This window comes from Takifugu flavidus, chromosome 6 (genome assembly GCF_003711565.1).
Source record: "Takifugu flavidus isolate HTHZ2018 chromosome 6, ASM371156v2, whole genome shotgun sequence".
NCBI lineage: Eukaryota > Metazoa > Chordata > Actinopteri > Tetraodontiformes > Tetraodontidae > Takifugu > Takifugu flavidus.
Window position 1 is genome coordinate 4,058,364 of NC_079525.1, and position 27,367 is coordinate 4,085,730.

General features: G+C 44.4%; 1 protein-coding gene across 7 annotated transcripts in view; it reads right to left on the bottom strand.

Annotated features, from left to right (window-relative positions):
• The window catches only part of lrba (LPS responsive beige-like anchor protein), a 126,253-nt gene that overhangs the window by 53,748 nt on the left and 45,138 nt on the right, over nt 1-27,367 (bottom strand). For 3 of the 7 annotated variants that reach the window (XM_057036402.1, XM_057036403.1, XM_057036400.1), the window contains exons 34-39: nt 24,675-24,739; nt 22,945-23,053; nt 15,166-15,332; nt 5,053-5,180; nt 4,778-4,792; nt 1,314-1,457 (exon numbers count right to left, since the gene is read on the bottom strand). In XM_057036402.1, the coding sequence (XP_056892382.1) occupies nt 1,314-1,457; nt 4,778-4,792; nt 5,053-5,180; nt 15,166-15,332; nt 22,945-23,053; nt 24,675-24,739 (628 nt within the window). The remainder of the gene's footprint in view (nt 1-1,313; nt 1,458-4,777; nt 4,793-5,052; nt 5,181-15,165; nt 15,333-22,944; nt 23,054-24,674; nt 24,740-27,367) is intronic. The other 4 variants (XM_057036405.1, XM_057036406.1, XM_057036401.1 and 1 more) reach the window with 3 other exon arrangements.

Below are 27,367 nucleotides of genomic sequence, written 5' to 3' on the forward strand. Positions count from 1 at the left end.
CCCTCTTTTTTAATTTAAAAAAACCCTCAATGGTGTTTATTGACGTGGCCCCTTCGATCAGTGACGCGGCTGTTGGTGAATCCCGGCGCACAATAACGCAAAACTGAGAGTTCAAACTCTTTTCAGTGGTGTCGGTAAGATATAATATCCTTTACTGTGACATGGCGACATTTAAAGATATATCCAACCAGCATGAAGCCAATGAAAAAGTTAATGACATCATATTGTTTGTCATTATTGTCAGAAATCGACCGTCAATCAGAGCGCATTGATCTCGGCCGGCTGCTCGAGCCGGTGTTTAATCTCTCATCAATCTTAATTTATGCCAGTATGACAATGAAAGGCCGGCTCGGGGGAGCTGTGGGTGGAAGCCCCGCTCGCCTCTGCGCGTAAGACGCTTTGTGTTTGCAGATGTGAGCCGCGGAGAGGGGAGGCTGAGCGCGCCGCCGTGATTTCCCCGTGCGCCTGGCGCGCATGCAAACGGATGCAACAAACAGATATTCACGCCTCGATCCTTTATTGAATTCCCGCAGGTACTGACGTGTTATCCGTGAACCGAAATAACATTTTTTGCTGCCATTCGGTTAAAGACATTCAATTACGCCTGTAGCAGACAGCCGCTTCCAGGGATCTGAACGGCTGCTGACAGGCTGCGCGCAGGTTCCAGCGATGTATGTATCACTTTATTAGGCAGGATTCAAGGCTGTAATCCTATTGTCACCCGTTTGCGTCATTTTAATAGCACTCTGAGCCCCCTTGTGAGGGCCGTCTCTGCATATAAAACTGCGGATTACGCAGGCAATCCGATTAACGGACTATATTAAATTTGATTAGGATTATTGACAGCTGCATCCCACGTGACAAAAAGGGTTAAAATGCAGAGAGGAGGGAAATCAATGGAAAGCTGAAACAAAGTTTTATTTTGGGTTAAAACCGCTTTTATTTCAGGGTGGTGGAAGAAACTTGGTTGCTGGATTTTTATTTGTTAAGTGTTTGGTGCAGGCTTGTGAGTGTGAAGCAAGCTTCCAGTGGCAGTAAAAAAAAACAAAACTTAAGTGTTTTCATGAAGCAACAGTTTCAAAGGGAAGTAAATAATGCCGGGTGATGCCTGCCTTATGTTTCAACCATTAAAAGCTGCAATAAAAATAAAACGTCAGCGCGCTTCTGTCATGGAGATACGGAGCCAAAGACAGAAAAACAGAGTTGATCTGCACCTGTGGGACTCTGAGGCTTCCATTCCTTTTATTTTGTCTGGGCTGCCGCACAAGGAGACCTGGAGAAGGGGAGCTGAAGGCGGTGAACCGTTTCTTTACCTGTTACGTTGTCCAGGTCCTTCTCGTCCAAGGAGGACAGAGTGTCATCGTCTCCGTCCAGTAACGTCTCACTCTCGGAGTTCTGATGTGCCAGAGCCTGACCCCTGATCGGCTGCTTTCCTCTGAGGATGTCCTCCTCAGACACTGGAGGAAGAAGAAGGGGCTTTTCATTTTACCTTTAATGCGTCAGTACTAAAATCACACACCATGAAGACAAACTGAAATATATATTTAAACATTTAGGTCAACACAACCAAACCCAAGTTAACCGTTCTCATATATTACATTTTCTAAGAAAACGCCCAATACAGTCAGATAATTAGAAGTTCTAATACACAAAAAAGAAAGAAGAGCTATTAACTAAAGCTGTCCATTCATATTAGTGACTTTCCTAAGAACTACATACAAAATCACCTGGCTATATTTTCCACTTTTGCTGTCAGAAGTGCATTCATTACCACGTTTCATAAATTCCACCTTGACTGGGGCTTAAGTAAGTTATGAGTTTTTAAGCAATACTTTACAGAGTTTGTTTGGCCCAAAGAAAAACCCTTTATTCACGGAGGGGCGGCGCTGATTTATGCCGCGTTAACACACTCGCAGTCTTACATGCAAGCAGCAGATGAGCGTGCTCGAGTTCACGTGTTAACCCTCAAGGCACAGATATGACTGAAACGCGTATCAAAATAAGATTCACAGCCTTTTTCTGATTACGAGTGAACATGGCATGAAATTCCAAATGGATCTATTGAGAGGAACGGGAACCTGCAAACGTTTACGGAGCCCTGAGGTTCCTGCTGGTGCACTGCAAGGATCTGCAGAACAAAGCCCGGCCGATGAATCTTTCCTGTTTCTATTAACACACAGAGCTTTTTATTTGCTTCTTTGGCAACAAACAGCAGTTTTCATCCAGTGGGATGCCAAAAACACAACCAAAGGGGTTTTTTTCCCCCTCTTTCATCGTCACCTGAGACAAGATCAATTGCACTTCCTAAAACTGTGCCACCACGTCATCTGGATACACACTTTGAAACCAGGATAAAAAAAAAATCTCTTGTCATGGAAAAAAATGCAGCTCACTGATATTTAGAATGCCTTCCTGTAATTAAGCCTCCCTGGAGGATTCTTTAGTTAGCAGCACTGAAATTACTACCAGCTCCTCTAATACGTACCACATGCCCATGTATTCGCACCAAAGCAAGTGGACGGAGGGACCCATCAGGAGCTTACAAAACACGGACGTTTGGAACTTTTTTCACTGAGCTGTAAACACACTCGACAATTTTCACCCCGATCTACCCGGAGTGATGCGTGAGCGCTCTGATCTCCAACCGTGCTCCTCCAGAAAAGATCGAGTCATGAGATAAGTGTAATTCAGCAAAAAGCAGTTAGCGTTTTCTCACTCGACATGCCAGGAAATACATTTTCAAACTGTTTATTTATATTGGAAGCACACATGAAAGCACACTCAAATAAGTCAATCTGTTTCCAAAGGTGGATTTACTCCGTTCTTAAATGACACTAATAATAAATTAAAATCGTAAATAGTAGCTTGTTAATACCAGAGTGTCGTTTTCATTAAAGTATAATTCAAAGAGAGCTCAGTGACAAACACGAGTGCCACACGCGCGCACGGGCATGAAAAACAGTGCGACGCAGCCTCATCACTCATCGCACGGGCAGCCGCGGCGTGCATAAATCCCAACAGGTTATGCTTTTTCCGAGAAGCCATTTCCCGACTGAGAAGTTCAACTACCTGCTTATACAACTGCAGGCCTGCATGGTGGCTGCAATTAAATTGTCAAAATTAACAAATTTGTTTTTAACGGGAACGTAGCCAGGAGTGGGGTGGAGAGACGGGTATTGATTACCAGAACGGAGACATTAGTCTTTAGGTATTTACTCTGCCACCTCTGGTACACAGGCCCGGGACCAGACCAAATCCATCCCCAGAAAAGATGGTTCTCTCCAGCCATAAACAGCTGACTGAAGGCCGCTGGCAGCCACACACATGCACGCCCGTATTTGTAAAACTGATATATTTCCATTTTTTAAAAATGATTGAATTATTTCACTATGGGTCGGTTAGCAGCCAAGTCTAATTATTTCCCAGTGCCTCTAATTTCCTAACCATTCATAATATTTTGAGAGCGCTGACACGAGGAGCTGAGACAATTTCGGTTAATTCAGACTTGATCTCATGCTAAATATTTTCTTAGGGAGCGAAGCTGCATTTTCTCCCCCCGCATCTGATGAATATAATTACAGCCAGATATGACCTTTGCGCTCCCGCTGAAAACTCAACCCCGCGTTTCTCGTCTTGAGCTGCACTTCCGTAACAAATGTCGGGTCGACTAAAACAAGACGAAAGGTTACATCAGAAAATGGATGCCGTCAGGCTTCAATGTCAGAGAGTTATTTTAATGATATATTTCATTATTCAGCCAAGCTGCGGACTCTCCTGAGGAGGCATACCACTGCCACACATGGATGTTGGATATTTCTACACAGACTTGACTCTAAAACCAAATGTTGTTTGGAGGAATTTGCCCCCCCCCCACCTCAGAAATTAATATATGCAGCCGTCACGTTTTCCAAAATAAAATTCAAATACAAAAACTCAGAAGCCAGTGACGGTTTGCAGAAGGAGCCGCAGGGCAAATATAGAGGTATTCAAATACTGAGTGAAGTTCGGAGGCTTGTTGCTGGAGAACAGAGGCCGACTGGACCCGGGGCTCCTCTTGGGCTCCAGATGCCGACGCGCTGCAGTCTCTGTACGCAAATCTCCCACAATCCTGGCACCCTGAACGCTCACAGCTTTTAGATCAAACTCTGTCATAACCTGCTAGTATGCGCCACTCACATCAAATCTAGATGGAATTCCCGGTACCTCGGGGACATTTGTGCTCCAGACATGTTCATTTACTGATCAGCCATTATTGCAAAGCCTCTTACAGGCTGAATCTCTGCAGAAACGAGGGGCTGCGTGCACTTTCGGAGAGGATTATGACTGCTGGCGTCCGTGTAAACACCCATCATTTACACACTGCAGCTGTGACTTCTGGAGACAGTTTTTCTTAATCACAACCTGTATTTAACAGAAAGTGGGCTGAAACGATGAGATATTGATCTGACCTATTCACGTAACATGTAAATCTGTCTTGTTAGCTTTAGCAGCAGCCTTGTACAAATGGACGTGTATTTGTATCTTAACCAAAACTGCAGCACAGTTACCACATGTTGGTTATCAATATGTAATATTGATAAAAATAGCATTTTATTTGTTAATTCCCTTGAGATCAGAATCTCATAAAATAAAGGGTTTTATTTGCCAACACGTTACAGTATTTTCCCAATTTTGACAGCAAATCTTCACAAAGTCTCATTTTTAAAAGGCAGAATTTTTAAATGACCTGCATATAATTTGACGCATGCGTAGAGGAAAGAAAGATCACGGTACTCACCGCTGATTTCAGCTACTGTTGTGCAGCAAAAGGGAAAAAATGGACAAGGGTTCACATTTAAGGTTCAGCCTGAGCTGCGAGTAAAGCATGTGACCCTTGCTAATTAGTGCATTTGTGCAGAATGGGTGGTCGTTTTTAATATTCCTGGTGTGAAATTCAAATGAAGGTGCTGTTTTACTGTGTAGTAAACCTTTTATTGCAACGGGATTGCTGATTTTTACGACCTTGTACCTGGTCTTGGCGACTAAAAACAACTGACGGGGGTTTGGACTGACCGTGGTCTGCGGCGGCTTTGAGCGTGGCCTCTGAGTGAGTGGATCCAAAGGGGTTCCTGATGAAGCGACGTCGACGCCTTAAATCGTCTTCCCAGTAGTCCAGGCGCCAGAACTCCCTCGGCCGGCTGCTGGGAGATAGAGTTAGCACATGTGTTAGCAATTACCAGCCAGCATGGTATAGGAGCCCAGCATTAGCACTCGGCCCGAGCAAGCGCACATAAAGCCAGCTTTGTGTTTGCGTTTCCTTTTAACCCACATAATGACTCTTTTTAAAAATTCCGTAGATACAAACTCGGACGTTCGGCGTCCGAGCCTGCACCCCCTCTTTGACAGTGACGGTTGTTCTATATGACAGAACAAGGAGTCCACGCTCCCCACCCCCCACCCCCTTTTTTCATTTCTGTCAGCAAGTACATCACAATGGAGGCAAATGACAGCTTGATCAGTTTCCATGCACTTGTGTGCCACGTGCTTCAGTTCACCTCATTTCAAAGTCAGCAGGATACCTCAGTCAGGTCTCAGGGTGGGCAGGAGAGGGAGGGGGCCATTACATGTCGGGAAAGCATTATCAATATTAATCAATGTCTACAGGACCCATTTCTCTTTCCCATTTACAACTTCCTAAATCCGGCTGAGTCAGTAAATCATGTAAGGCTTGAGGGGAGAAAGTGTTCCCTTTTAATGAGCGGTGTCACTGTCCCACTGTAACGTGTGTGCTGCGAGTGCCTCTGCCTGCCTTTCACTACAACCGATTAAAAAGCAAAGGAACTTGGAGCCAAGTAACAGCTGGATCTCTGCTCATGAGGAATATTTTCTTCTCCTCGGCGGTTTCTAGCATTAGCTACACCGACACTTTACTGGATCGCCTGGTGATCACTGCTCTGGTCACCGGGATCGCGCTAACCTCCAGACATCACACAATAAAATAAAGACCAAGGTGGTGTTTTCAAATCTATCCTGGCTGTAGGAAGAAGGGACGATCCAAAATACCAACAATCAGATTGTATTTATATCAGCGACAAGAGGAAATTACATTTGTGAGAATGCCTTTTGAGATATTTAACGTGTGCAGAGGTTGGAAAGAGGCAGGCGGGCCCAGATTTCTCAGCAGTGACAAAGAGCGTGCACCGTGTTTGTGTGTGATAGTCTCTGGACCCAAATGGCCACTACATCATCCTGCCCGCCGCCGTATTCATCTGCGCAAAATAATTATGGAGGATGTGAATGCAACACGGCTCCAAATCTGGATGTACTCGTCTCTCATCTCACAGCACAGGGAGGGAAGGTTGGGGGGGGTTGTCCCACTTACACAATACACATTAATCCATCAGGGGGGAGCCACTGGCTGGAGTAATTAGTTAAGGCATTTTTTGTGGTGAAGGGGGCACCTCTGCCCATCGTAATGATGGGATTCTGGAAGAGGAGAATGCACAATGAAAGATTCCCCATCATCAATCCCCAAATACGGAGACTCCGAAACAAGAATGAGATGTACGGCGCAACGCTCCCCCCCCCAATACCACACAGAGAGCGTGTTTCCATAAAGATGATAAATTATTCAGAACTCATTCATCCTCCGAGGGTTTCCTTGGAACAATTTAGTGAAGAGCCATTCTTCAAAATAACAATTAAAGTAACAAAAGGAGCTGCGTTGCACCGCGGCGCCTGCAAAGCGCTTGTGTAATTAGCAATTAGTTCGGTCACAAAAGGTGCCTGGAAAGCCGTCTCGTTAAGCTTGGAGTTGACGTTGAAGCAGGGTAGAGGCGGTGGGACGCAGGAAGGATCAGTCCTTTGAAACGTTATCGAAAGTTAAAAACAAGCTGTTCTTTTCTGACTTCACAAAGGCTAACGAAAGCAGCAGAACCAGCAGATGGGGATTCCTATTTTGTTGAGTGCAGCATTGAGAAACCAGAAATACAGTGATCAAAATGACAGGAACATCTCAGAAGGACAGGACATAATGTTCTATTTATACATTTTTTTCCATACCGACCACTTTAGTCTCCTGCTGCATCAGCCCAGTTCCCCAGAGAGACATAAAGAAATAATCTCCTGAATACAAAACCAATCTAGCATTGAAAATCCCTAAAATTAACAATCACTAACCACTTTCGCTATTAATCATCATTTATCATTTAGGGTTATGGGTTGCTAAGTTCTTGATGAGGGTCTCCACTGCTGATCATTATCAATGGTCATTTCAAACACGTAAATAGATTCTCTCCATTTCTACGGGACAGTCGTTCATTTGCTGACAAGGACAAATGACTGCACGCCATTAAGATTCATAGAGGATCGTCCTGGGATGGGTCGCGTTGTTTACCATATTCAATCAAAAAGGGCCGTTTTGATTGAATGAGTTATCATTTCGTGGCTTTTGTGAAGACAGAACTGAGCCCTGGTGAATGAGAAATATGGCCATTTTCATGCGAGTTTGATACAGTTTGTAAATAATAAATAGAGCCGTATCAACCTGCACAGGCAGAGCGAACGTGCTGCCATAAATCACGAAAAGTGACTGCACTTTGGTGCAAACACACATTCATAACCTTTCCACCAAATTAATTTGGCTACAGTCAATGAGAGCAGCGTATGCAGAGTAGATTTCCCTCCTAGCTTATTTGACATTAATTCCGGTTCCTATTGGCAGCAGTCAACATTGCCGCTCCTGCCCGAGATCATTTTGCTTTGATTTGCATAAACCATGTGTTTAGAAGAACTGGGAGGGCAGGCGCAGATTGAGGACTTGTCATTTTGAGGACTGGTAGAGCGCCGACTCTTTGTCAAACGGTGGCAGCGGCGGCGGCGGCGGCGCCATCTCCAGACTCAAATTAAAATGAAACAGGACCAAACACCTTCCCGCTGAAATTGTTCGGCATGATTAAGTCTCGCCAGAGTGATTTTCTACATGTGCATTAATGCTCATCCTTCCCATTCCAATGAGGTTTACAGGAGACGCCACCTCCGTCTGCATATGTTAATTCACCTCAGCTAATGTTGTTTACAAGATTTACCAGAGGTAACTTTAGGGTCACAGTACCAGAAACATTTCCATCCCAGCCTCTTAAATCACACTCCACGTGTCATTTTCCACACCATTCTTATTAATCACACCCACAGGTCTTTTAATTTCTCCATTTTAAATATTTATATAAATGCTACATAGTGCATGACACAGCACTGAATCATATCTGTGCAGAAGAATGTTGGAAATCCAAAGCCAAAAAAATTTGCCAAAGCCAAAAAAATTTGCTCGCTGAAACAAAATCCACGTGCATTACGGTAAACTCCCCTTTCACTGAAGCACAACAGCGCACGAGCACCTTCCACTCCTCCCAATTAACTCCAATTTATCCCAAAGCCTTCAAAAAGGGCTCGGAAAACGGAGGGAGCGAAACGGAATCTCCGCAACGTCGTCTGCTTGCGAGGATCAAAGATTTCCCGAGGGTGGGAGGCGAAAGGCTTTAGACTCCCCACAATGCAGTGCAGCCAAATGAAATAATGCAAATCAAGCTCTAATTGCCACCAGCTTAGCGCGCAGCTCCCAATTAGCTGCAATTACACTCAGTGTAAATTCACCAACAAAAGGCCCTGCAATTACAAACTAATTATGCAGAGATTTTGTGGGAGGTAACAGAAAAGTGTTTGTAACTCCCGGCTAGAGAAGGAAAACCTCGGAGAAAGATTTTTACTGTTTAATGTAACACCAACGAGATAGATGTCGCATTAAAATGATCATCAGCCTGGTAATAAATAGCACATACCGGCTAGTGCTACGTAGTTGAAGTGGTACCATCTGTATTTCTGATGAAGGGTCACATTTTTCCTGTGATTTTGACAACATGCATTTAAGGCCATTCATCACCACTCCTGCGAGGTAATGAGGGCATCCTCTGGACTGGAGTTGCATAATTCAGCCATTACTGGGCCATTGTAATAATCTTCTGACCTCTAGCTTTCAGTGCTGCTCTTGAATAACATGACAAATCTGAGCTCGTAGCCGTGTTTCCAACATACAAGAAAAGCATGACACACAGGAAGCTCAAGGTCAGCTCAGACTGAGAGAACGCCCCCCCCCACACACACACACACACACTTTTGTCTCAAAACCCGCTGCAGAGAACTAAAATTCTGAATATTAGGAGTTTCGGCCGCCCGTGGCCGTTTACATTACTTTTAACACTTGCATTTTTGGCTTCTGTCTCAGGAGGACAACGCAGGGCAGGCTGGTATTTACCAACTTCTGCCTCCTTCCTCTCCATCATACAGCGCTTGTGCACGCTTGTGCACCACAACAATGCAAAGGTTAAGCACCATGTAACCATAATTCAAACCAAATATAACTGCCATGTTGTGATCTTCATTCTTTGTCCCTTATATTTAACTTGATATACTTGATGGTGCTTATTACATCGTGTACATACAGTTTGATTATCTGTCAGTAGAACGTGTGACTTTAGCATATCCACTAAAAAAAATATTTTCTAATGGTGTGATTTGAATGTAAAGTAGGTTTAAACCAACAGCAGAAGGATTAAACAGGATAAAAGTGACCCACAGTTTTGGCACGGAGCGATTTTATGGCGGGGGGGGGGGGGGTGCGCTGGACAGCCATGAAAGTGCTGGCCTCAAAAGATAAAGGCGATTTATTTTTTTATTTTTTTGGCAAATGGTGAAAGTTATAAAATAAATGACCTGCTGGTCCCGTGGTGTAATTACAGTGGCTGGAAGCGTACCAATCTATCACTGGAAAGAGGGGGGCTGACACGCTGCAGAGGGGTTAGTCAAAGGAGATAGCCTTTGACTAACTACTGCCCCAGACAATCGATACCGTGCAGATATTGCATCCATGCAGGGGGGGGGGGGGGGCTTAAAAACTTCCCAAATGGTTTTTCATTCAGATATCGATCAGCACCTTTTATCATGACCTTGCTCCACCATGGCCATATACCTTCTTAAGGGTATATAAAACTCATAAATCTGGGTTGCTACGGAGTCACTGGTGTGTTTCTGGGATGGAGGGGTTCTCCTCCTGCCTTGTAACAAGGATTCCAACACATGTGGGAGGCGGTGGGTGGGGGCAGAGCTACGCCCAGAGTGTGGATGAACAAGAGGATCAGAAAGCGGGCACACGTGTGCAGCAAAAGGCAATAAAATCTGATTTTTCATTTCTCCTTTTCTTTAAATGACAATTTGAGTCAAATTGTTCAGTCTCAGACTCCAGTGCAACACTTAACCACGCTAACATATGGACATCATCAGCTGTTAATATGTTGCACCATGACACTTTGTTATTATTCCTTACAGCCCCAGCCACTGTACTGTATATACAGTGGAGGTAAATGTTATCATTAAGGCTATATTCTAATTCATATCCATGAGCCCGACTGCACGGTAGGGCCATCGTGGCACGTTATTTTATGTAACTGATGGAACGCCAGCGTGTCTCCCCGGAGAGTTACAGAACATCCTTTTCGCCCCTGTCGCAACTTTTCTGCCCCAGACACGTGTCACCGCACATGATTAACGAGGTGGAAGGTTTCACGTAAAGCCCGTTTAAGGACTTTTGGGTTTTGAGTCGTGTGTGTGATGCTAAGGGCCGAGTTTATAGAGATGAGCATTTACCGAGGGGTTTGCGTTGCTGAGCTCATAATGTTTACGCTATATGTTTATCCATGACGGTGACTCGAGCCCCGGCTAATTGGTTTTGAAAAAGTCCGGAGGAGGACTAAAGGAAACAGCTGTCTTTTCCTCAGATGAGTCGGGAGCTGCGGGCCGCCCCAGCTGCCACTGCGCGGTACATCGGGTCATGATTGTGTTTACACAGCCAGCATTTATAAGCAAACCAAAAGCCATTATAAGTTAAAAACTGACTCGGTGATTGCTGCACCACGTGAGGGTTCGGTGTAAAGGAAGGATCATTTTATAAGAGAGTAAATACTGCAGATGCACTCAAAATATCCGTTGCAGAAATACAATTATTATAAAGATAAATTTAGATAAGAATCCGCTTTGAAACTCAGCTGTATAAATAGAAATCAAGAGAGACGGGAGAACCAGTTCCAGTGTTTATCCTGTCCTTAGATGCTCCAGAAGGAGATCTGACGCTCTGATAAGGAAGCAGATGTAGAGGTTTTCATCCAGAAAACAGCCATTTACATGCACGTCTGTGCACTTAGTCTTCAGCTCGGTACAGAGGCTATCAAAGAGAAAGGACGTGGAAAAATGTCCCCGTCTTGCCTTTGTCCCCACCTGGACTTTTGACGCTTTGGCAACAAATCTCCCTCTGATCTCTGCTCTATCCATCTCTATCTCTCAGTCTTCCTGCCCCTCTCCAGTTGTGCATTTCCGAGAGTCAGTGTACTCTAAACAGTTATGTTCTTGTTTCCTATGGTTATGATCTCCGCTGACGTGCTGGAGTCCCATTTCCTTTTTCAGCTCTGCCTGCACCATACCGCCGCGGCCATAATGTATGCTCCATCCATAAAACATGCACGCAGAGGCGCTCAGACGCTGAGCAGGCCTCGGCTCTAACACGTGCCTTACATATCATAATTGTGATTTAAGCCTGGAATGGACGCACACAAGTGGAGATGAATGTTGCTGCGGCGGTTTCTCATGCGATCACTTATTGTTTATGATTAAATGATTACTGAAGAGGGCGATAGAGCTGCAATTTAAAAGACGCAGCTCAACGTAGCAAAACAACACTGCAGCTACCGAAGGAACAAACCGAGATGTATCGCTGCAATTAGAGAAACTGCTTAAAACAATTAAGGGAAGGCGTTCCTTTAACTTTTGTGAGCATTCTTGTTTTATGTATTATTTTTAGCACATATATATACAGTATATATATGCATATACATCACTGAAATTACCTGATGAATAACTCAAATTCCATTCGTGGTCATTAGCTTAATGTAAATGTACAGTTAAAACAAATTGTTTTCGTACAGCGTTTTAGGTTATCATCAGTGCTAATTTAATATTTCTGGGCTTTTAACCTTTCATGTTTTTTTTAAATTTCACTCATTTATTATTCATTTTAAAACAATTTGTGAATCCAGGGACTAAAAGACACATTGTTTCCTTACTGATGAGGAAAAAAGTGATATGATTAAATGAAAGTAATTAAATTAGAACACAGCAATGCCATATGTTCTCTCACATCTCAGAGGGTTATGTATTCATTTTCTATATTTCTATAGTTGTGACTGGCCACCGAGATGCAGTTCATTCAAACACATGCAGAAACCCTCAAAATACACTGTGGAGACTTCATTTCACTATCGTTTCTTCACAACATATGATGGAAAATTTCTTTCTCTAGTTGGCTACTAGCTTGAAATGACACAGCAGAAGATAAAATAGTAATGCTAATATCAATAGTTTGTCCATTACAGGTCAGCTAACTGTCCAGCGGAACAGTTACAAAGCTGTTAGTTTTCGATCTCGCAAGGCCGATCGATACCGGGGCATACTGTTTCAATTTTGCCCGCATTGATTTTCTCTATAACACTCCAACCCTAAAGCATTCGTCTTTCTGAAGGAAGGATGATTTGATTTACTGAAGAAAAATTGGAGTGCACATCACAAAGATTTTTTGCCGGGCGGGAGTGTGACACGGCAAAAGATGGATGTCCCTTGGCTGGGAAGCCTCTAGCCTAAGGGCGTCCATTAGAGCAGTGGTGCTGCAGAAAATGAGCTGCTTATATGAGGGAGGAGGAGCAGAGGGAGGCGAGCCTCTGCTCAAGGTGTGTGTGTGTGTGTGTGTTTGTGTGTGTGTGTGTGTGTGGGGGGGGGGGGGGGTTAAGGGGACCAGCTGTAGCAAAGGACTGTGGGAGTACACCGAGAATAAAAAGGATGCTTGCGCAGCTTTAAAAAGCAAAGAGGAAGACAAAGTAGGTGAACGGCCGGTGCCAAGGCCGACACCTAAAGCGCCACATCTTGAGTAATGTTTCACTTCATCTCGCACAGGCTGAGCCGCTAGACTGTCAACAACAACTCGGGATGAAAAAAGGAAAGCGCGCCGTGCCTTCACACCGCTCCCACCATCTCTCAGCTGCTGCCACCTTCCTTTTACACCCAGAGTGAATTTCCATGGTACATTAGTCTGCCTATTAGAATGCAATAGAAGATATGAGAGGGGGGAATAAAGAATAGTGTGTGTCCTCCGAGACAGAGTTGGCCCTCTCAATCATCTGCCCTCGCCTCGCCTCAACGTCCATTCACTTTGTCTAGGTGTCGTACACATGAAAGATGATGCCTGACCCAAATAAACAGTCTGGATGCTCAGCGGACCTGAGCTCAGAGAAAGGAGAAGGAAAAATGAAAAGATGTGGAGAGAAAAATGACAAGTTTCATTTGTGCCATTGTTACCAGACACTTGAGACAGCAGGCTGGCATGTGGTACACCTGAGTCTCAAGGCGCCTGGACAGAAATGGGCGGAGGAACAGGTAGCTGACCCAGATGTGTGACTGCAGATCTGTCCCCTGGCGTGACACAAGATGACAGACAAGGGTACAAAAGTGATGCATGCAGCCCCTGCATGCTGGGGGAATCCTCCCTGGAAATCTGGCCACACGAGCGAAGCAGAAAAGGACACAAAAATTGGAGTGTGAGAACACAGGGAGGGGAATAATGCAGCAAATAAGGAGACAAGCGCAGCCGGGGAACAAGGCAAGAGAATGGAAAAAAGAAAATCACCTAACGCCTCCGTTCTCCCGAGGCCAGAGGTGCTGTAAGCTGGATATTAAGACACAAATTGCATTCAGGCGGGTCACACCATGTCAGGAGATATTAGATGTCCGCCATGAGGAAACAACAATCCCCATCAGCTTGTGAGAAAATAATATTTTCATTTTCAGTCTCTTTATTGAATGGAAACTTGGGGAATACATTCTCATGGCCTGACCGGGCGGGCTCGGGTTTTACACCGAAGCAGGCTGTAATCATAGCTGTGTATCTTCTTTGTGTACCTGGATTTCATTTCCACGGATGGCAAAAGGTTGCAGGTTTCACCGTGTGTAGCCGTACTCCCCCTCCTGTTTGTACTTATAGGCATCACACAATACAGCCTGTAAATAATTAGAGAAACCCCATCTCTTATAGTGGATGCCTGCAGGGATTCAGGTGCACTTGGCTTTTTTTTCTCCCTGCGTCCATCTTGTTTTTGTTTTCTCTCCCCTGCGTTGCAGCGCCAGATGTTTCTGCCGTGCCCACATACCACAGGCTCCTGTGCAAAGCTGCACCACCTGACCTTCGCAGTAATTGACCAAAAAATATTGATGTAATGGCACTGGACTGATTGTGATTTATTAAAAGAGCGCTGCACTCCAAGGCCCGATGCCAATCGCTCCCTGTTCCCATCGGCAGCCATTAGGAAAACCATCAATAGCTCAACGGCATAAAGGGCCAGTAATAGGGGACTTTTCAAGCCAGGGCTCATAGAACATAATCTCCTTGGTCAATAGCTGAGAGTAGTCTGATTACATATGGAGAGCAAATAAAGCTGCATCCTGACAAAATAGAAAAGGAAGACAAAGGCAGAGACAGACTCTTGAACCAACAGAAACTAACCCTCACCAGACGAGTCCCGGGGGAGTCGGTTCAGCCTAACAAGCGTGAGCCGACGGCCGTCTGCAGCTCACCATTACACACTACCTGCACAAACAGCCATCATTAGGGAATAGCTACAGCGGATTCTGCTGCCTATTTGGTGTAACGCTCAGGATGTGGTTGCCTCTGTTCCTAATGGCAGCAGAGCCGTTAAAATGGCTTTGGTCGCCCTCCCGAGTCGCTGCACGATTCAACCCACAGATGATGGTTTCACTTTTGAAAATCTCACTCAATCAGATTCATTAGTCAGAACGAGAAAATATGAGCAGAGCATCACAGCAACTGGAGTCATTAGTAGAAAACGTGCTTTTCATTACAATACTTTGACGACACTTAAACATGGAACAGCATAATTATTCATGTTTGTAGTATGTTTATTATTTCCAACTTAACTAAATGGAAATCAGTGTGTGAAATGACAACAATGCATTAGAGAAACAATGACATCATATTTTCAGCTGTCTTTAATATGCCAGGTGCAGGTTCTTTTTTACCTTGTGGGGGAGCTTCCCCAGGCGCCATGTTTGTCCGTCAGGATGTTGACGATCTTCTGGATGAGCTGCATGGCCGTCACATGGTCGCGGTACTTGGCTGCCCGGATCAGGTGGTCGCACATTCTCTCCTCGTCTCGTTTGTCCGCCGTATACTGTGCACATGCGGACTGGCGTGGAAAAAGAAACAAAAACATGAGGCCACCGGGCCAAGAAAATGTACTTTCCGCTACAAACCGAGAAAATGTGCAATGTTTTCATACATGGAAACTCTTCTGTGAGTAAAACCAAATGAAAAGGGTCATTTCTGCCCTCGTGTCACGTTGATTAATAACAGTGGACACATATTCACTAATGCCCTCCGGCAAATCACACCGCACCCATAATGCACAGCGAGGACATTTTTCTCTGTCGGAATTTGTTATCACAATGGGCCTTTGAACTCGGCAGTGATGCTAAAAGTATCGTGCCGCCTGCAAAAAAAACAACTATAATTCAAAACAGTGTTTTGATTCCATCTCGATATCAGACTCAATTTCTTCTGCAAACCTGCAGTTTTCTTTGAAACGGCCATTTCACTTAGATTTTTATTAAAGGTGAGAACATCGGGGGTGGGGGGTGGGGGGGGCTGTGTAGATAAACAGCTTTGGAATGGACGTCTTTGTGTGTCTTTGTTTTTAGTTTAGCAAATGGCTGCAGTAAGAAGGGCTCATTTGATTATAAATGCAGTCGGGGTTCAATATTACGCTCCTAATCTGATTAACCTTAAACAAACCCATTGCTACGGGAGTCATACCAGCCAGAATTCGCTCTAATAGGGGGACAGATGCAACCTGTTTTTGAAAAGTTACCAGTAAACGCTTCATAATGGGCCCTCCTCTTCAATTTCAACGGCAACATTTCACATCTGACAGAAAATCCATACGTATAAATCACATTACAGTGGCTTCTGGTGAGCCGCTGGGCCTAAATTATCAATCTATGTCTCTTTGTGTGGCATTAGAGTGGGGCTTGACCTCGCAGTGTGATGGCTAGTAACATGAAAACAAGAATAGCAGTGATCTTTTTCTTTTTCAATAAATTTATTAAATTCACCAGCAGAGACTGTGCTGTTTGTTGGCCGGCCATGAATCTTGATCTGAGGAAAAAGAGGAGCTGGATCACGGAACAGGAGCAAGAGGACTGTCCAAGATGTTAGACGCTGGGTCCATCAAATCAATCAGACTACCAAGAGGTCCATTTTCGCCAGATGAATTATTTCATGATTGTCCATCCATTTAACATCTATAATTAGCATGTTTGAGAAAGTCAATTTCCATCTGCCTGTGAGAGACACGTCAAGTCTGCAGGGCTAATTAGCAGCACTGGGTTTACCCTCATAGCCATAAACAAGCACTTCATCACCTGTGTGTTCAGCATTGAAGCCCTCCATGAAACGGGCTTTCCTCCTGTCTCAAGTCCAAATTCACCCATGAACCCCAGAAATGCTGAACCCCAATGTAGCATCACTAAATACCCAACTTGGGATAGTTTTCAGTGAGATAAAGAACACACTGGTAATTCTAGAAATAAGTCCATCACTGTGGAGTTTATGGTAATTTGGTAGTTAGAGCAAAATGCTTCAATGTCGGCAACATTTTGTATTCACGTCTCGCAGAAGTATGATAAAATCTGTGTTTTTGTGCAGTATTAAAGCAAATAAATGCACTCCAATCCATGCGCCTTTTAAAAAGTAAAACCTTTTCTTGATTCATGGCTAAAAAAAAAAATTCCATGTGTTCCAGCCTACTTTATCTGGGTATTATTAAAATTTCCCAATATTTAACATTTGTATCCAGAATGATGGCAGTGGATTCAAAACCACCAGAAAAAGACCAACAATTCCATTCATACGGCTAAACGAGTGCAGCTGAGGTAAAAGGGACACTGAACTCTCTGAAGTTAGCTTTCCACCATCTCATCACCGAGGCGCAAGTGAGACTGTTATGACTTGCGACACTGTAATCACAGGCTGCACCTTCCATTATATGGTCTGGCTGACAGGGTCGGCCTCGGCTCGAGAGTCTGCTCTGCCAGAGGAGACAGCTTGGCGAAGATGAAATGATAATGGCTGGCATTAATCGAGTCAATTACACTGAGCCGTGTCACCCGCAATTCATCAACAGTTCAAATAAATAAGTATGGATGTGTATCGGAGTTTGGGGAAGGAACCGGGAGGCTGAAAACATGTCGTTTTCTTTCTAAAACTAAGGTATTTATTACAAAATGGCCTTGCTGAATCTAGAGATAATAAGCAGGGGGAACAGTCAGATAGGCTATGTCAGCCTTATCTAAATGCTGTAGTTGTTGTCAGATGATTCCTCGGCTCCCCTCTTCCTTACTCACTGGGTTGAGAGGGTTAACCAGTGTAATAGGCTGGAGAATGGAGTCTCATTAGAAGATATCAGCCCCGTGTTTATCAATTAGAGTGACAGAGAGGTCTAGCAGTGGGGCCTGGAGCTTTCAGCACGCAGGCTGACAAAAACAGGGTCTCGGGGTGCTGTTGGAGAAGAATGGGAGAGAATCAAAAAAGCAGCATCGATGCTATTAAAGCCCTTCATTTGCAATGTCTTGACACCGGTGGCACGTCAGAGCTTCCCACTCTCCGCGGCTGGGCTATCGCGCGGCACGAATCTCCAATTTCTCACATCCGTCGACAAGCACTCCCAGAGGGTTTCATTTACAAACGGGCAGAGAAACTGTCCCAAGGAAGGCGACACATCGGGCTTGTCCTTGTCTGGTATCAAAGAATGCAAATTCACTACAAGTAAATTCCTTCTGGAACACAATGGTGGTCTGGGGAGACAAGAGGATGAAATGAGAGAGGAGGATGGGGGGGGCTGCTAAACAAAAGTAGATGCTGAACCAGTCCGCCGTTATGGCTTCACAGAGAATCTCTTACACTTGATCTCTTGCCCTCGAGTTTTCCAATTTGAACATAAAACGCCACCAGGGGAATTCAGACAATGGGCCGGGGAAGAAACGGGTGAAGGGAAGAGGAGGGGGAGAAAAATGAGGGCTTAAAAGTACAATGGCGAACAAAAGTCACCAAATGACAATGCCTGACAGCCACTTCAATTCTGGAATGATCCCCCTCTGTCATGCCGCGCTCCCAAGTATTGATTTTTTCCTCCTCCTTTTGGGACACGGAGGGAAACCAAATTAATCCTGCTGCTGCTGCTGGCACCAGAGCCTGGCTACTGACCATCAAGGTTAACGCAGGCACCACACTTATCACCACGTCTGTGGCTGGTCCATAACGGACTGGTCAGCGTGCTCAGCTGGCAGCCTCTTCATCTCTACCCACAAACCTCTTCCCTCTGTGAAAACACGGCCCTCCCCTCGCCACACTTGTCTGCGTCTACCGCATTCTTTTTGGCCGTGTCTACAGCTCGGCTTCAAGGTCACGCCGAGTGAAAAATCGTACCTGCTAAACCGTCGAGTGTTGGTGAAAAATAGTCAAATTAAGTACGAACTCAACCAGATGAATAGAAAAAGCACACGTCCACCCCGGATTAGAACTGTGCTGTGAAGTGTTGGGGAAACGTAACTGAAAGAATTTAAATATAACATAACACAGCCCACTGCTGCAGTTCTTTGGCAGGCTTTTTATTCCAGCTTTAAAGCTCCTCGAGGGAAAAACAAAAGGGAATATTCTTGCTCTGACCTTTGAGGTGAAGTGGTCAAACATAACGATGGCAGCTGCACAGGAACTACCTGGGGACTTCATTATACGGAAAAGCCGGCAGAACCAAGAGGACCGTTTCAACAAGCGCGTGTACCCACTCCTGCCACCTTCCATGTCGTACAGTAAAAAAAACAAAATAACATTACTGATGGGAGATGTAAATTTGCTGTCTTCCATCATAATGAAGGTTTGGAAAAAAATATTACCCACAACCAACGATTTGTTACTTCTTGGAATTCAAACACTCCAACTGCACTATAAAGCACATCGCTATTATTACAAATGTGAAATATATTTGCATTTATGATGTATGTGTCTGTTCTTTTCCTGCTGTTCCTCCCCCCCTGCCATTTCTCCGCTCCCCAATCGGAGTCCCCCCAGATGAGTCTGGTCCTTTTCAAGGTTTCTTCCTATTAAAGGGAGCTTTTCTTTGCCATCGTTGCTGGAGCAGAAGTCTGTAAAGTGCTTATCTTGATTGTAAATGACACAATATATATGCCAATTATTTTTTTGTTTGTTTCTTACAAATTTCACAAAAATCTCATGCAAAAATGAAGCAAAACAGACCGGATGATCTGACATGTTCAGCCAAGGAAGCACAAAGATGCAAAGCGTTAATTAGCATCGGCCTGCCTTTCACTGGATTTGATTCATTTACTCCACATGACAGCAGAAGCTGAATCAACTGGGCATTAAAAAAAAGTGAGAGAAGAGAAAGAAAGAAGAAAAGTGGCTGGGTCTTGCTCACACTTCCCTATCTGGACTTTCTTATCTGCCCTTGCGCCCTTCAGCCCGCCACATTTCATCGCTAATGAACAAGCCCATAAAAAGAGCCAGTTCGATTTCTCTCTTCTCCCTTCTATCGCTTGCTCCTCTAGAAGATATCAGAGTCTATCATTTGCTGGGCAGGGCAGCTGTATCCGATCTGCAGATCTCCTTTTACATTAAGGATCCTTTTAGATAGAGTACCCTAAGAGGTAATTGAATTTCCCCCAGTTATCTTCATCTGTTTCACCCTGAGCTCACTGTAATAACTTACTCTCAGAGGCAAAGATAACTCAATTCTGTCCAACAGAGAGCAAGTGTTGGTGTGAGTGAGAAACAGAGACAGCATGTGTTACACGTCCAAGGCAAATGGCTCTCTAAATCCTCTGCATGCTTTCACAAAGATAAGATCTCTGAAAAAGCAGGATGTGTTACATAAACTGATATTACTCAACAGAATCACATTTTGAGAGGATTCCGGGGTTACAAACATATGTAACTATAGACAAAAGACCCTAAAAATCAAGATAGGTTTAAACAAAACTCCTTTTGTGACTGATTTTAGGACCTGGGCTTAAGGTGGAGGATCTATTACATCAGTACTGGTCTGTAAGCACCTGAAAAATATTACTGTGAAATCAAATGATTGTTGGAAATCTTTGTTTTGGTTTTTTTTCTACACTGCACAAGCTTGGAGGTAATATATTTCGGGGGCAATCGGGATTCGACTCACTGGTTTTCAGCTCCTTCAATTCACACAGAGCCATGGAGGAGCCTTCTAAAGTGGTGCCCTGATTAAATGTTAACTTGCTGTTTGTGTAAAGTCTGAGCTGGACTTCTATGAAAGTATGAAAACACATCGCCACCTGGGTCATTTCTGATATTATTAAAACCACTAGAGGAAAAATAAGGATACTAAAAGCATTAAACACAGGTGACCAGGTTGGTCATAATTTTGCTTTTTTGTGTTGTGGCTGTTGTCAAGTATCTGCTATTTTTATTTCCGATCATTTTAACTATATGGATACGTTTTAATTAATTTACAGCTTTGTAAAACATTTCAGTGAAGGAGGTTTAAGCTACTGGTGCTGCACAATAAAGCAAACCTCATTTTGAGTCCATCGTGGCTGGAATTAGTCATTCTAGACACATCATTTCATGGGTTTCCACACAACAAAAACCTATAAAGTCCCATCAACCCAACACAATAGAACAATGCCGTAAAAAACTGGAACAGAGCTGAAAATTATTTCAAAATCCGCCACCCACGCCCTCAGGGGGATGTTTCATTGGCCTGTTATTTTTATTGTGGCAGAGCAAAATGAAACCCACGATTCCAGCGGGCTCAGGCAGAGCTTGTATAGAGGCAAAAATCAATAGGGCAATATCAGAGCGAGACTTATCAAGGGTTTTTCTTCTTCTCAGGGGTCACTGAGGAGCAACTGCATTTAAGTGGGCAATTCAATTGTGAGACATAGTTGGGGACGAGCTGCAGTGAGTCTGATTAAAGTCGGTCCAGAGACCACAAAGATAAGCTTATAATGACAGCAAGAGAATGAACCTAATAACAAGGTATACTTCTGAATTTGTCGTGTTTTTTAACCTGACCCTGCCATGCTTATTTCAAAGCTTATTTTCATTGTTAAACATTAATACTCTACTCATTCTAATAGTTTTATAGCAATTTATTTTAGTAACATCTATAGTGAAGATCCAGAAATATGGTAGAGCAGAGAGCAAATGGACCAAAACACACATAAGACTAATTCAGGAATGAATTAATCTAGAGACTGAGGTGGAACAGGAACATTTGAGGGCTCCCTTGTGCAGATCAGCCGCCAAGTCATTCTGTCTGTCGGTCAGGCTCCATATGAAGAGGAAATTTCCCATGAGCTCCCCTGATGAGGACAGCCCTCACTATGGACGCACTATTTCCTTGCTTCTAAAAAGGCATGTACACTTTTAGATCAGGCATTCACGAGGCAGCCTCATTAGAGACGGGACACGGAAGGCATCGAGCAATAGGCCTGGCTGGACCCTGGAAAAGACACCTGTCCATTAGAGGACATACACCCCATACAAATCCATCCAAGCATGGAAGGAATACTAAGAGTCAACATAGAACCAATAAACGTAACCTAGAACCTTTTTTATATGAGGCTTATCTGCTAACCATTGCGCCACTGTCCCATCCAGGCTCCTACCAGATTCTGTTGTTCACCAGTAAAGAAAGGAGGGCAGAAATTTAGACATCAAAGGCAAACTTTGATTTGGAACTGTCCTGCCTCCTTCCTGAAGGGCTTTTAACACCCCTTTGAGAGTTGGCTTTACACAAATGTAAAAAAGAACCTTCTTTGACCCTAAAAAGCATCACATTTTACTGCGGAGTGGGGGCTGAGAGTAGGAGGTGTGGGGTTTACACACAGCCAGGCCTTAAGGTCTGCACCTCTCAGGTCTGTCTGCAGCTTTTAGTGCTGGCAGGTTCCTGAGAAATGAGGCTGGGAGAGAGGGAGGAGAGGGGAAAATGCCATATTCCTGTCACTGGCGAAATACATTCCCGGTGGGGGATAATGACAGCATCTCAGCAGGACAGGAAATGATTTGATGAGATCTCGAAAACAGATCAGACGGGACTCGAGCTGAGCTGGGCAGGGAAAAGGACAACGAAGGATGCCCGTGGGTCAGGACTGAGTTGACCAGTCAGCAACATATGAATGGCAACATCTGTGCTGAGAACTGGTAGAAGGGATGGGGGGGGTTCCATTTTAGAGGATAAATTAACACTAAAAAAATATTTGTTTCGTCATAAATGCAAAAACACTGCTTCAACGACTTCAGTATGTTTTCCTGGATTGCTTGATAAATCAACATTTATCCACCAGGTTTGTTCTGACAGCTCCTCAAACTTGACTGACGCAGCTTTGGGAGCAGTTGAATCAACTGTTTTATGCTGCCACTGACTGAAATATAAAGCTATTAAACAGTTGTTAAAAGAATCTCTCTGTAATGAACCAACAGCTACAAAGAGCTGTCTGGTCATCAACTTCCTGGTCATCGCATAGGAGAGAATCTGACCAATAACTTACCGGTAGATGGAATTCCACTCTTCCATAATTGTTCCTGACATATTATTATGCAAAGGTAGAATTGTATCAGTTATTATTCAATATTACCTTCTGAACTAGTTTTTAAACCATCTAAACATCCTTTTTCATCAGCTAAAATCTAACAAATTTACTCCAGCCGCATTTATTTTCCATTCGATTGGGCAGTTATGTTCCATATCTTACCTCAAACTCTGCATGTTTATGGATGTCTTCGGTCCTCTGTCGACTCAGGATGAACTCGGCTTCATTAGCGACACGGACCAGGTGGTCCTTCATGGTGTGACTCAGCAGCCTGGGCAGAGGACGGGTGGAATAATGCAGAGGTGCATGCGGACAATAATGTTTTATTAAGCCTGCGTGTGTATCATTTCACCTCGAGATAAAAATGTCACGCAGATGTTTAGCAATATCATAAAATCTTAAGCTTCGTTGTATTCAAAACAGCTGGGCGACTGTGTGAAACCCTGTGACCTGAAGGTGGAACAGCCGTGTAATATCCATAAAATCCTGAAGAAGCACCGCATAAAATAGCCAGGAAATCTAATTTAGGAGCAAAACCGTGCGCATGCTGATGGCTTTCCAAACTGGGATGCTTGTACCATTAATCTGTTAATGATATGAATCTGACAGTAGGAAGGATCTCTGCCTGTGTTGCTACATATGTAGTTTAACTCCCTCTTCTTATCAGTGTTAATGAAACAACATAGTGTGTGTGTGCGCGCGCGTGTCTGTGTAGTTTGAAGAAAGCTCTCTGCAGCACTAAAGGTCAGGACTGTGCAAAGTGGAACAACAACAGACCAGGGGCCAGAGAAGAGGGATGGGGCAGGCTGGGACTGACTGTTGAAGGGGGAGGGGGGGAGGAGGAGGGGTGACTGTAACCTAAGCCCGCTGTTTCAGCACAGGGCAGCAGGGGAGCGGAGGTGCTGGGGCCTCTGCAGCCTCTACGGCCCCATCGAGGCCCTGCTATCAATAACCAAGTTACTGCACGTCTTTATGGAGCTCAGCGCTCTTAGGAAAAAGTTTTGCCTTTAACTGCAGTTTTTCCACCAGTAGGTGTTAATAAAACGGAATAAAATTTCTGCCAGACTGACCCAAATAGCTGTCCTTGTTTGGCCTTAGAGATTTTATTGTGTAAGAAGTAATATTTTAATACCATTTCTGAGCTGCCAACTCCATTTCTGGCTCAACACGTTTGCCAGTGGCCATTAGAGTTAACATTTAAACGTAAACATGCAGGTTTGAACTGTCACTAGTGACCAGATCTCCAGTTATAGCTGTTTAAGTCTGACCTTTTACAATCTTAGCTAAATGGATTTTAAATCCAATTCTCCCCGGGAAGCTCAGAGGTCTACAACGCCAGCCTTATTGGAGTTACTATGGATTAGGGTCTGGTAATTGTTAATGCTAAAGATCAATAATGTGAAATGGGTGGCGTGTAAGTGAAAGTGATGAGGGAAGGAGAGAATCTTATTAGGTAGGAAAGTAAAGGCTTGTGGGGATAATGGAGAAATGGGCAAAAAAGCAGCAATGATGCCTACAAGTAATATTTTAATACCATTTCTGTGAACCAGAAAGACAAACGGTGACAGAAGGATGGGGGAAATCAAGAGTCATTTCCAATGTGTCACAAAGGAACCAATGATCAGAAGCCCTCTCACCTCCTACCTGACCTCTCCCCTCTTCCCATATCCCATTGGGATGGGCAGATATTGAACGGAGACTTGAACTCACAGATAGTCCATCCTCATGCTCCCAAGCTCCACTTCAACCTCCCCCCAGAAATCATTGATTCTTTTTTAGCCCAGAATCATAAAGAGCTCCCGATCACAAGAGCAATTTAAGGAGGGCGTCCGCAAAGTGATGGAGGACTGGGGAAACTGGAAAGCGGCCGATAGCAAAGTGGTGTCACCCACCTGCCTTCGTTGACCAGCTCGATAAAGGCTAGACCTGCATTCTTCTGGATGGAGTTCTGCCATTCCTGCAAGTGAATAGAAACAATATCAATGATCGGACCGACACTTTATAGCAGAGATAAAGAAGGTACATTTTATCCTATTAAATATTTGTATTCATAAACCCAAAGAAATTAGCCACGTGGATATAGGACATTATACCAACACTTTGTGGCTGTCTCTAAGATTACATCACGGAGCTGTGAGCCAACAAATGGAACACACAACATCACATCTTAATCTCAAACCCATAAAGGAGCCTTCAGATTTTATCGAAGCATTTATCCACAGGATCTTGTGTGTTTAGAGGAAATATAGTCAGGGATTCATTTAATCTACAAAATGATTCCAAATCCAAATTCTATCCTTCAAAATCAACAATCTAAAGACAACTGAAAGGCAAATTTTTTTCTGGACAGTGAAGAAATGTGGAAACTTCAGAAGGAAACGTTCTTTTACTGATCCTGTACAAACATCCTGCTCCTTACGGTCGTAACCTACATAACGCGCGACAAGCTGGTGGAGAGGACTGAGAGAGCTGTGTGGGGAGCGCATTTATCACACGTAAACACGCAAATTTCCTCCTCTTTGACCAAGGTTATGGTTCCAGGTGTCAGTCTAAACAATCCGGCCGTGGACGCGTGCGACTCAGAATCCTCGACTTTGAAAAGGACAACAAGTGAAGGTAAACTCGGCGGGCCTCATCTCTCATGTTCTGTTCAATATTTCAACGCCTTCAACACAACCGTCAAAAGAATAATAAAGCAACAAGGTCAAGGGGCCTGTCGGAGCGTCGCCGCATTTCGCCCCCTTCTTCCTCTCAGGGGACGAGGAGAAAATATGCATGAACAAAGCTCAGAGAGCAAAGAAAGTCGCAGACGTTCTGCGTTTTAACTTCTGATTAAATGTTGTACAAATGTGACTCCGGAAAACCGTGACGTCCCGCATCACGTGGATTTCACTACCGAGGCCGAAACAGCAAAAAGTGCGCAGGGTCGGGGAAATCAAACAGCACACGAGGAGATGTAACGTGAACTTTATAAACTGCTGTCATCGTCTCTTGAGCTGATAGCGGAAACTGTGTGTTTATGTAGAGGCTGGCCTTTCAGTAAACCTGGAGAGCCCACCGGGGACCAGGATATCAGCGCTCCATCGAGGAAGGAAAAGATCAATTTACAGGAATCTCTAATATAGATTAAAAACGCAAACCTTTGAGAAAAATCACGCAGTTCTCTTCTTTCAACACAACAAATGTAAAACCATTAGCGGCGAGCGTGCCAAAAGAAACTAATCTCCGAACAGCCTGCACACCGTCACACCATAACCAACTGCACATCGCAGAGACAACAAACTGAGGCTTAACCTCAGCTCAGGACTGCTTTCTGTCCTGAAGGAGCATATTGGCAATGACCGTGTTTACAGTACGCTCCAAATAAAAGAGGGCACAGCGGGAATAAAAGTCTGGGCTCGCGAGTGGAAACAGAGGGTTTGGAGTCGAGTGCTGGCAGAGGGCTTCTGCAGCCGAGGTTCGCTTTAGAGGAAGTGTGTGAGCGTAGCCTTGGGGGCCTCTGGTTTGAGCCGAGACTGTAGTTGACGGACATTAAACATGAGTGTTAGTCTGTGGCCGTGGGGATATTCCAGACCAGGCCAGACTGTGTGAGTTGGATTTCAAATAAACACCGCAGGAAGTGGGACCGTAAATAGAGACGCACTCTGCGGAGAGCCGGGAAACCGGTGACATTAAATTTTCTTTATGTGATTTCTTTAAAATTCTCTGGGCTTTGAAACCAGAGACGAGGAATTCGGTGCGGAGCTAAAGCAAGAATAGGTTATCGTAGACCTGCAGCTCGGAAAGGGGGTCCGGTAGGTTTGACGAACGACGCAGAGGCCATTGGCATTTGGTGGACGCAGACAAAGGTGATAGCAAGACTAATGGTGTCATTACAGGCTAAGAAATGGCTCTTCTAGTTGAATTAAAAAAGCAATGACCCTGATCTGAGGGACATCTCCCAGTGACAAAAAGGAAACGAGGACAGTTCAGTGATAGGATATTGGATTTTAGCTGCCCTGGTCAGCAGTGCAGCAGCTTTTATGGCCACAATAGGGGCCGTGACCACAGAACTCCTGATGAGTAGATACAAGCAGCTATTTGTGACCCCCTCACCTTTAACCTGACCTCCCCGCCGATGATAGGGGGACGAGGGAGAGAGGGAGAGAGAGACGCCCTCTGATCCCGATCAGAAATTTGGCCACTGTCTGGAGGTAGGGTAAAGGGAGCCACGTAGGGCTGCCTCCTCCTTTGTGTGATGGGAGTATGTATGAATAAAAGTTTAAACCTATTTAAGGAACTGTCCATCTCAATCTGAAGGCAATAAGACAGCTCTGTTTGGTCTGTGCTCAATGATGATGGCGTTGAGTCTAAACACACATGCCATGCACTTCCGTCATTACAGCTGATTATCCATAATCAACATCTAAATATACCACTACCGCTGGTGAGAAAACACAGACCTCCTCGGCAAAATGGCCTTTCAAACGTCAGGCTCGCCACAACACAAGGAAAACATTCTCTGACACTGGGGGGGGCGAATGTCCCGACTCTCCAGAAATAATAAATATTTCAGTTTTGCTTTTTGGTGGCATCACTCATAATC